At 38.7% G+C, this 11,855-nt stretch overlaps 1 protein-coding gene across 1 annotated transcript in view; it reads left to right on the top strand.

The window, feature by feature from the left end:
* Itga8 (integrin subunit alpha 8) overlaps window positions 1–11,212 on the top strand; it is a 196,841-nt gene extending 185,629 nt beyond the window's left edge. The window contains exons 29-30 of the mRNA XM_021155534.3: window positions 6,206–6,328; window positions 8,076–11,212. Coding sequence (XP_021011193.1) covers window positions 6,206–6,328; window positions 8,076–8,162 — 210 coding nt within the window. The 3' untranslated portion in view covers window positions 8,163–11,212. The remainder of the gene's footprint in view (window positions 1–6,205; window positions 6,329–8,075) is intronic.
* The last annotated feature ends 643 nt before the right edge of the window (window positions 11,213–11,855 follow it).

Here is an 11,855-nt window from a genome sequence, read left to right on the forward strand (position 1 = left end):
CTGTTCAGTGTAGGAAACCTGTCTTTCTGTGGCTTGGAGAGAACTCTGGCTGGAGGGAGCAGACATCTTGTTGAGAGAGTTCTCAAAGATCTCATTCTTTCAAAAAGAGCCCAGCCAAAGAGAAATGCTGTTAAAGTTAGAGTCACTTGAAGGAATCGCTTGATCATCAGCCACAGTCCATCTGGACACTGGGAAGACTTTGAAGGGGGACTAGCTAATATATGATTGTTTTCCTAGACCCTTGCATGGGGTGACTGGTTTGTTTGTTAGCATAGCATCTGAGCTGGTACCATACTTCTCAGAGGTGATGAGGGGCCATATGATTTAGAGACATACGAGTAGATCTTAAGTTATCACAAAACGGGGAAAAAAATCAATTACTTGAATGCTTCTTCTTTTTCTTCTTCTTCTTCTTCTTCTTCTTCTTCTTCTTCTTCTTCTTCTTCTTCTTCTTCTTCTTCTTCTTCTTCTTCTTCTTCTTCTTCTTCTTCTTCTTCTTCTTCTTCTTCTTTCCTCTCTCTCTTTCTCTCTCTCTCTCTCTCTCTTTCTTTCTTTCTTCTTCCTGACCAGTGAGATCTAGCCATTTGCATACCATTCAACAAACAAGCAATTCCACCACTTACAAATGCAAACATGATTATAATTGTAAAATATTCATGAAAATTCTTATGTAAAATGTTATCTATAAGTTGCAAATGCATTTAAAAAACAGAATGCTTGAATGAAATGGGTTTTTGGAGTATCGACTTCTGATGGAGTGACACGCCACAGGTGGTTGGTTAAATGTGGCTCAGGTGAGCCCCTTTGCATTTCTACTTTCTTCTAAATGGCACTGCAGGTAAAACGTCTTGGTACATTTATTAAAACATTCTCCTGACCCCTTTGCAGTATGTTTATCTAAGGCTTTGTGATATGTAAACACATATGTCAATGTTAACTACAGTTGCAAACACAAGGGAGCTGTTTCCTCCTAGTTTGGTGTTTTTTAATCAAAATAGGAAAAAATATATCATAAATGCCAATGATAGAGTGGACACATATTGGAGTCTATTTATAGGCTTTCCACTTTAATAAAGAACAGCAAAATTTACGACATGATGAAGGTAAGATTAAATGTTCCCTGCTTAGGATCACTTTGAGAAAACCCAACTGCTTATAATTTATAGACTCCACTTCCTAAAGCCACAGATAATGACAATAAGGGAGTTGCTAAGTTTTTATACTATTTCTTTAAATAGCTTCACGTCCCTGATAAGCAAATATGCATGAAAGCGATAGTTGGTTTGTTGGCAAGCAATTGGCTCCCCAACAACATTTTATATTCTCCAGCTACTCCACATTAACGTTGCTTAGGAAGTTGCAGTACCCAGTCACAGCCTATGTTCTGAAAATAGAACTTTAAGGCTTCCTTTTTTTTTTTTTTCCCCACACAGGCACCTAGTGAGATCAGAGGATAATGCAGGAGTTGGTTCTCTCCTGCCATCTTGTGAAATCAACCCAGGTCACTAGGCCTGGGCACATGGGTTTTGGTTCACTGCAGGCCCTAATGTAAACTCTGACCTTGAAGTATGCTCTGGACTCACTACAAGAAGACAAAGATCACAATGAGGAGTCTGGATATGTCAGTCAATAGCCAGTGTGTCACATGGACATAATGCCAGGCATGCATGAAGAACCCAAGTTCCTAAAATGTAGGACTAGAGAACACTCACAGCTTCATTTCATTTTGATTCATAATGTAAACAGTAAGACCTGACACTGTAAAATATTCCTTCCACTAAGCACAGCTTGTTAGTTTTGTAGGGTGCATTTAACTTTAGCAATTGAAAACTTTGCAGCTGTTATGTGTTGCCAGTGTGGACTTTGGAGATATAAAAATTAAAAAAATATATTAATTACATGTTTAAATGGCAATAGGTTTACATTAACAGATAATAGTTGATATTTTTGGTTTTATAGCACAATTAACAGTTAAAGTTAATGTCTCCTATGATCATTTTTTAACGTGGCTGCTACAAAATTTGCCTTTGCAGATGGCTTGCATATCAGTTGGGCAGCACTGAGCACGACCGTGGTTATAGCTGATGATTCCTACAGACATTCAGAGAACATGGTGTGTTTCATATTATTTGATGTGAACACAAAGTTCTTAGGGTAAATCCAAAGTTGGTCATAAGAACCCTCACATGTTATGGTTCATTTTTTTTTCTTTTGTTATAACCCTGTGGATGCTGCAAACTAAACACCTTGTGGTCTCGTCAAGATGAGTATTACAATGTTTTAGTATTTGTCAGCATTTTATTTCCACTCAAAATCTCCAAAATTAGCCTGTAATTCTCCACCACCATTTATTTAAATAAACTTAGGTCTAAGCAAAATGACCAGTTAAATCATTTCCTTTAAAGGCAGGTGCAGTTCAAGTCTCTGAATTATCTATTCAGAGCAGCAAGTCTTCGGAAAAGCAGTCTTTGCTGGTGGCCCATCATTATGGCAGATGCACAAATATGAATGTCCCCCGACTCCCTAATTGCTTCTAGAAAAAAAACCTCTCCTTCCAAGGCTTACAGCCTCTTTCAGTAGTTCACAGTGTCTAGCTCTTTGCTGTCTATCAGCTCTACACTGCAAACCAGGCAGTAATCTGAGTCACTGTTGCCTTTTCCGGTGTTGCAACTTTCTAATTGTGCAACATAAATCCAAGACCATCTTGGGAAGACATCAGGATGAAGAAAGGTCTATAGTCACACCCATCATAGACCATGTCCTCTGTGGATCCAAAAGGCAGAGGGAAACATTCGGAGTCTTTCACGACCTTCTATTCCTCCCCCTTAGTGAACTGCATGGGATGACATACAAGAAGTATGCACAACATGGCTACCCCCAACACTTCAGGTGACTCAGAGGGACGGAAGGGCATGGTAGCTTTAAAATAAACCCAATATTGCTGGAAGCAGGCTGGCCACAGTTTTGATAATGAGAGTTTCAGAATTTTATAACTAAAGGAGGATTTCAGAGATCTTGGATCATCATACAGTGAGCATCCTTCCACAGGCTGCCCTAAGGCATAGCCACCAGAATCTCTGGATACAAATATAAATCAAGAGCCATGAAGGAGTTGCTCCCTGCTTCAGAGGCACCTGTCAAGTATAAGTGTTTGTTTTTGGTTTTGTTTTGTTTTGGTTGGTTGGTTGGTTTTGGGGGGGTTGTTTGTTTGTTTGTTTGGTTTGGTTTTTCGAGACAGGGTTTCTCTGTATAGCCCTGGCTGTCTTGGAACTCACTTTGTAGACCAGACTGACCTAGAACTCAGAAATCTGCCTGCCTCTGCCTCCCAAGTGCTGGGATTAAAGGCATGTGCCACCACCACCCAGCAAGTCTAAGTGTTGATCACATGTTTTAATTGTGCTTTTTCATTACTGTTGTGACAAGAAAAGTCCCTCAAGTATCTTTCTTTAGTGTTTGCAAGGGACTTTCATGCCTATTTCAACAGATAGTCTGGCTTTTGAGACAGTCCTGCAAAGTTTGCAATGACCAGGTAGGGAGGACACCTGGTGATGGACCTATAACCCATGAGTATGTCTGCTAAATAGGGGCATGGATTAAAATGGGGGTAGCAATAAGATGCTTAGTACTAGCTGAGCAGAACATTGGCACAGTGTCCAAATCTAGTTAAGAAGTTAGAACAGACAGACAGACAGGCAGATGATAAATAGATACAAAGATAGATGGCTAGATCGATTCATAGATACACAGATAGATAGTTACATAGATAGATAGATAGATAGATAGATAGATAGATAGATAGATAGATAGATAGATAGATAGACAGATATAAGCATATATAGATAGATACGTAGATTTGTAGATAGATACATAGAGAGATGGATGATAGACGTTGATAGAGCCCAATATTAGCTTCTAGTGAGAAAAATTTCCAGTCATTTTCTGTCAGACCAGTTCACAGTTACTAGTTGTGATTCCATCTCCTCCTAGAGGGGAAGCTATAAGATTGTAGTCTAGTGTTCCTGTGTGGTTTCAAGGAACATATTTAAAATAAAGAGCATATCGACCCGTTTAAAGGAGGCAATGCCAGACATACTGCTGACAATACCGTTAAAGCCAGACATAGCAAATGTAGTAGATAATATTCAGATCTGAGAATATTTTTTATTTTTATTTTGTCTGAGCAAAGGTTCCAGCAGCATGACTAAGTCCCCCTACTTTATGTAGGGTCTGTAGCCTCCTTGCATAGACTCCCAGCTCTTCTGCAAGAGAACTGAAGAAGGTTCTGAATCTACAGACCTTACTGGGGAAGCATCATTTTTTCCAGGATTCTTTTCAATAGTGGGGAATGGCTTGGGCTCCTATTATCTCCAAGTGCTAACTCCAGCTCTATCCACAAAAATTGGACTTAAGCTGGAAGTTAATCCAAACACATGTGTGTAACCCTACATCACTCTGCACAGTACAACATTAACTTAAGCAGCAATCAGTGTCTCCTGTTAAGGATACTTCTTAGGGAATAGAACATCACTGCAATGAGAATGCATTTGTTATAGTAAACTGAGTGTACTTGGAGAAGTTAAGGAAAATGAAATCGTGTGTGTGTGTGTGTGTGTGTGTGTGTGTATCCATGCATGCGAACACAAGAGAAATATACCAATACCAAGTCCTTGTCTTCCTGTGTATTTGACACAGGTCTCTTTTTTGTTGTTCATTTGCTCATTCATTAGACTAGTTTTCCCAAGAGTTTTAGGGATTCCCATTTCCACCTCACATCACTGGTAACCACACAGTAATTACATATGTTCAGACTACATGCCCAGTTCTGACATGGATTCTGATGGGAGTTCTAATTCAGGTCCTCTAGCTTGCACAGCAAGTAATTTATCCACTGTTGAATCTTCTCAGACACAATGCAAAAAATAAGGATGATGAAATAAGATATTTTGAAATAATAATCATTAACCTAGCGATTATTAGCTAGAGTAACTAATGTTATTCTAAGTTAATCAGATAGTTGCTGGGCAGGTAACTTTACAGAACTACAATGTGTATGTGTTGAAGAGACCATTTTGATTTTGGCAGATTCTTTTTCGGATTTAATTTGCATTTATTTGTACTGGTGTGTGTGAATATTTGTGTGCAGGTGCTGGGAGTCAATTTGGTCCTGTACAAGAACAACAAGTGCTCTTGCCCACTGAACCGAACCATCTATCCAGCCCCTCCTGGCAGAATCTTTGTTACTGATTACTACCAAGCAATCATTCATGAGAACCATCCTTTATTTGTTTATTCCTGTTTGTTAGGGCTGACACACATGGCTTCACTCTCATCCTAACAATTTTTCACTACAATGCAAGATAGGGGCTGGCAAGGTGGCTTAGTGGGTAAGGTGGTATGTGCTTCCAATCCTGACAACCTGAGTTCTCCTTGTGGAATTCACACAGTGCAAGGAAAGAACTGACTCTGGCAAGTTGTTCTCTGACCTTTACATACATGGTAAGGTATACACACACAAACACACACACACACACACAAGACAGAGACAGACAGACAGAGACAGAGAAACACAAAGACAGAGACAGGGTGAGAATAAAAATAAGTAAGTAAGTAAGTAAGTAAATAAATAAATAAATAAATAAATAAATAAATAAATAAATTCAGGAGGACTAGCTTTAAGTTCTCAGCTGTAATCTCTTACTCTATCACAAGGTCTACAGATGAAGGGGCACAGTATTGACATTAACTAATGCCATTAACTCTTACATGCCTAATAGTTCATGGTTGCTCACAAATTTACCTTTCAGTGAGATTAGCTGAGCTTCATGAAGAGACATATACTCTTGACACTCACAGGAGTATCTTGATCTGTTGTTTGTATAGCAGGCCAATTCAACTCAAAGTTCTTCCTTCCATCCTATTGGTTTCACATTTACCTCAATTTTAGTCTAGGGTTCTGTGACTAAAGTTCACTCACCCAACAAGTGTCTGTTATTAGACTTTCACTCAACCAGCTATACATGGGTGTGTGGTTGCTTTAGAGAGGTCAAGTTCAATTGCTATGACCTTCTCATCTCCCCTGGAATCCCATCACATCAGCTTTCATGAGAATCATTTCAGAATGATTTGCAATGGTAAATAGGAAGGTCCTGCTACATCTTGCCAGATGATTTCAAGTTAGTACTCATTTGCTTCATTTTCTTTTTAGGTTAAGACGTCGGTTATTTGGGCCACTCCGAATGTCTCCTTCTCAATTCCATTGTGGGTCATAATACTAGCGATCCTTCTTGGTTTGCTGGTTCTGGCTATCTTAACTTTAGCTTTATGGAAGGTAAGATAATTCCCTTTACTTTTCCTTTGGGGTTTCAGAGACCATTTAGAGGGTGAAAAGATAATTGTAGGAAATTATTAAATATAATATAATGATAAAATCATAAGTTGCTGATCTTCAATAAATCCTCAAGGATAGGAGAGTATTGTGCCTAATTTGCTTTGGACTTTAATGTTTGTGAAGCTAATAGTGTAAAAACATGGGGAGTAAACTTTTCCATGTTTGAAGGGTTTTTGGTTTTGTTTGTTTGTTTGTTTGGTTGGTTGGTTGGTTGGTTGGTTGGTTGGTTGGATCAGGGGATTGACTTCTGAGTGCTAAGAATTGAACCTGGGGTTATGAACAGGCTAGGCAAGCCTTTATGTCCTGAGCAATATTCACAGAGCCCTTATCTTGAAATCTCCTTTTCACTGTGCTTAGAGTAATGGTACTGCTATCAAGACTTCTTTCTCTTTTCCATTAACCAGGAATTGTGTGTTTTATTGGAATGTTCCCATCATCAGCCCTTTGAATTCTGCTTTAAAAGCAATACACCCATGCAACTAATATATGTAAATTGTAATTTTTCATGTCAAATATTAGGCAAAATAGACCATGCATAATGTGTGTGGACTTTGTCTTCAATCTTGCCAACTAGTCTGTCTTTAATAGGAAATCTTAACAAATTGTTAGATGTGTCCTACTGAGACTTGTTCGAAAAGTCCATAAGAGCAGCAGATTTATAGCCCAGTGACTTGTCCACCTGCCAAGTCAGACTGAGCCTTCCACTCAAAATGAAAACAGTGTCACAATGACATGACTAGAATAATTATCACTGCTTGGTCAACCACTATTGTGTAGATCTCCAAGAACATGGCATTTATAAATGTTGAAATAGAAGCTGTATGCTTTACAAGACTATAAACTTAGAAAACTTTGTTTGAATTAAAAAAATAGCTTTTCTAATCATTATCAGCTGCCTGTTCTGTCCTGAGCCCATATCGCCTCTGGCTTACATTAGTCTACTATTTATGGTAACTAGATAGAATTCTTAATGACAGAATACCCAGCTAATCTTGTAAAGAACTCATGTTGTGTTTCCCACATGAAAAATAGTAAATAATAATTCCAAATTCTAGGAAAATATGCATCCTCTAGTGTTAAACATTAATTTGAAGTGCACTAGAAAGATGATTCTGGAATCATCTTTTTTAGAGTACTGGTAAACCTATAGAAAGTCACAAGCTAGTCCCCTCCTGCCTGGGGCTATCACTGACATAAATGACAAGCTGGACTTTCCTCTAAAAACTGTGTGTCCCACCAAGTACAGAAGGAAGAGAACAATGTCAGTTCTTCCTAAACTGTGTCCTAAGGACACTGTAGAACACCACAGGAAACACTTGTCATCTCAGCATGTGCCATCAGGAAGGCATGCAGAACAGCAGAGATGGATCCTTAGAACACTAGCTATACTCCAGGAAAACATCCAAGGTCTGTGAGAGTTTATATAAAATGGAAACATTCTAGCACCCCTGCTTGTGTGGCAGGAGAAAAGACACAGCTGTTCTGCCTTCTGCCAACCTTGTCTGAACAATGAACTCTCTCCACAGGTAACATTGATTTTTTTCCTTCTTAATTTGGAGAACTGGACAGATAGCATTCACATATCCCAAGGCTTCTTTTAAAAATGTACAAGATGAAAAGTCCTTAAATAGGTATTTTACAAATTCCCCACATGACTTGATATTTAGCTTGTTTTTCTCTCTCCTAGTGTGGATTCTTTGATAGAGCAAGACCTCCTCAGGATGAAATGACAGACAGGGAACAACTGACCAGTGACAAGACCCCGGAGGCGTGATTTGGAAACATGAAGACCTAAAATTTAAGCATTGGTCCTATTCAAAGAAAGAAATGGAGGAAGGACACAAGGGCTCAATGATCATAGCCTTCCATACCTGCCAATGACCCAGGGAATGAAGAGTCCCTAATGATCACCTCATCTAAGTCATGCATTGGTGTGGAGTGCAGAGAACCCCATGTGCAAAGAAATGCAGCCACCAACACTACAGAAACAGTCCACAGCCATGAAGATTTCCTTTGCTCTTACCGTTTCACATCTGGCTGACATTCTGGAACAGCTGTAGGAACTCAGGCATCTGTCCAGGTCAGCCCAATATGACTTACAAAAACAATTTCTACAGAGATGAGATGAACTGAGATTGAACACTACTGTAATCCGATGGAATCTCAGACACCTCCCTATGGAATAGAACCCTTTCTAAGGATGCGAAGGCTCAGGGAGAAAAGTGATATGATGTTGGGACTATGAAAGTGCTTGTGGAACTACAGAGATGATTTCATCATGGGAGGACCAAAAAATATATTTATTTATGTTTCCTTTCTCTAGGTAGAGAATTGGGCCATCTAGAGGATGTGGAAATTAAGATTTGGTTAGCTAGATTTCATCACTGCTCAGTTTACTTCCTCTTAAGATAACTACTCCATGCAGACAGCGTGTTTAATTGGGCTTCTTCAGGTGTTAGATGGTGTTACACATGGTTTGGCATTAGGGCTCTGTTGTGCTTAATTTCCTGCTGCCTGGAGTGACTTTTCTTCATGTTCTCTAGAAACTCATGTCTGCATAATTCAACTTTACAAAACCTTATATTTATAGTTTCTTTTCTATGTGTAAAAAACTACTTCCAGTGACTTCTTTAAACCATTCATTTCAAGGTACTCACTACGCTGATGATGGTGAAAAGTACTTGCACAATTTTGTAGAGTCCATATACAAAGCAATTTAACTCTATGGGTGAATATTATCTTAAGAGCTATAGTAAGCACCAATATTTACCTTGAAATTTACACACTCATTTTCATTGTAATACCTCACATTTATATAAAAGAGAAAACTGTGTTGAACATAAATAAGATGAAGATATATAAAGTTATACCAGTGTGAGCCAAACAGAAACTCACTCTTAAGGACATAACAGTGCTTATTGCAGCTTTATTGTCCACTCTTTATGCTTAACCTTTCCTAGCAAGTAATCTTGGAGAATCTTTTATGTTTAAGCTATTTTACCATCATCTTTACCTAATCATTGTTTAGAGCTCTTGTAAATAATCCATAATAATTTGTAATATTATCATTTCGAAGTAATATTGACCAGCCAAATTAATAAGATTGTCTGCACAATTTTATATCCTTTTTATAATAATGAAAAATTGCTATGGAGAAATGCTGAGCAAAATGTTATGTGCAATATTTTATAGACCTATGTATCTGAGGCATGTTTACACTGGCATTAGTTTCTTTTTTTAATTAATATCCTGATCACTAAGTCTGATATAACAAGCCGACCAAAATCCTAATGTTTACAAAACAGAAAACTCTGTGTCTCAGTTTCAACAATGACACTTTATTTGAAAGATGACCCAAACTCACAGACAGTAAATTTTATGTGGTGCCTTAACCTGGAAAGGAGCCATTTGGCTTCAGTTGCTACAGTTCCTTGGAAAGCAAATGAAATGCACAGAGTCAAACAGCATTGCTGTTCATCTTGCCCTGCTTGTCAGTTAAATCTGTCCTGGTAGCTGGCTTATGTCTATAAGGAACTCACATATAGTTCCCAGTCTATATGGCTAGTGTCTAGGGAGTACGACACTTGACTCAGAGTCACACACCAGCCTCTGGGGTTGTATTTACGGTTAGTCTTTTTGGTGGGACAACTCACTCTACATTTTAATTTTTGGGATTCCTGATGTGGGTCCATTACAAACTCCTCAGAAGTTTGGAGTACATGTCTGATCTTGAAAGAGCTCAGAGAACTCTTAGGGTGAAACAGGAACTGTGGGAGACAGCCATATGGGAAAAACTAAAGATGTCAGGGGGCAACAAGACCAACACAGAAGAAGGTATGGGGATATCAGAGGCAAAACATGGTTTCCAATGGTCTCAACTGTAGAAGTGCAGGGGGGCTGTCATACACATGCACACAGAAGCTGAGGTCAGGTGACCCCTCTGGGGACATATTCGTAGGCATCCCATCCTCACAGAGAACTGAGTATTCAACAATGCTCAGGGCATTGCTGATGCTTCTGTCATACATTGGTATTCTCGAGGAGTCTATCTGTATATCTCTTTAATGAGTTCTTCCCTAGTTCTCACAGCTGTTTTTATAAGACACAGGGAAATGAGCAGATTTTCTAATCTTGGAGATTTTTATACAGTAAAGCATTCTAGTTGTCACTGAAATCTAAATCTTAGAATTCTTGTCTTATTTAAATACATGTGTAGAGACAGTGTAGATTTTCATGTACCTATTTACATTGTCACCAATAAAATTAAAAGTTAAAGACAGAAAATCGTGTTTAGCTCTTTTAATGTACAATGTGAAGATTTGCCATTCACAGCAGGCTAACAGTATAAGAATTCCATCTTTATACCTTGATTCCTTTATTATAAGAATATTTGACACTGGAAGAAGGTTCCTTTGTGAAGTAAAACTTCTCTATACTTGGCCTTTGGTGACGGTTGTTCAACGCTGAATAACTGTGCCCTTTACGTGGGTACATTATAGTTAGGGGTGATATTTGAAAAGAGTTTCAAATGTTTGCATAGTTCCTAATAGTTCCACACTCATGCAACCGATTGGTCTGATGTGTTTTAATTTGTATCTCTGTACCTCTCTTCCCTTGCATCTTCAGCTAACTTCAAGGTTCTTCTCTTCACCTGCCCTCCATTTGACTCACCTCCCACTTGTGCACGTGACTAGCTCTCAACCTGATTGTCTCTCAATGAAAACAGTCACCACATCTTTTCAACTGTGTGTTTCCTACACTTAGTCATGATGCCTTGTATATAGTGGATGCTCAAAAAACTGAGGAATAAATGTATATTTATTTGCATATTAATTATTCATGATGAACATGTACTTTTGTGAACCACTTTAAATACTAAATACCAGAACACACACAATGTATGCCCACACTTCTATTCATAATACAGTGTTATTAGAAGTTGACTATTCCAATATAAACATCTGAAATTCAGGTTCCAAATCTTGAATGTCAGCATGATTCCATAAGCCAAAAATTCCATATATGGGTTATCAGCCCCAGTAAAAACATAGGCACTGGGACTGGAGGGATGGCTCCACGGTCAAGAGTGCTGTGCTGGCTAGTCTTTGTTAACTAGACATGAGCTAGAGTTATTGGAAAGGAGGAAACCTCAATTGAGAAAATGCCTCCATAAGATCCATCTGTAAGACAGTTCCAAATTAGTGATTGGTGGAGAGAGCCCAGATCATACTGGGCTGGTGGCCCTGGGTTCTATGTGAAATCAGGCTGAGCAAGCCAGGAGAAGCAAACCAGTAAGCAGCACCTCTCCATGGCCTTGGTATCAGCTCCTACCTCTAGAATCCTGCCTTACTTGAGTTTCTGACCTTACTTCTTAGATGCTGAACAGTGATATGGAAGTGTTAGTTGATTATTTCCTCTTCAACTTAATTTTAGGTCACAGTGTTTGATCCCAGCAATAGAAACCATA

The sequence above is a fragment of the Mus caroli genome, unplaced genomic scaffold (assembly GCF_978045245.1).
Source record: "Mus caroli unplaced genomic scaffold, Mus_caroli_1 scaffold_2, whole genome shotgun sequence".
Classification (NCBI taxonomy): Eukaryota; Metazoa; Chordata; class Mammalia; order Rodentia; family Muridae; genus Mus; species Mus caroli.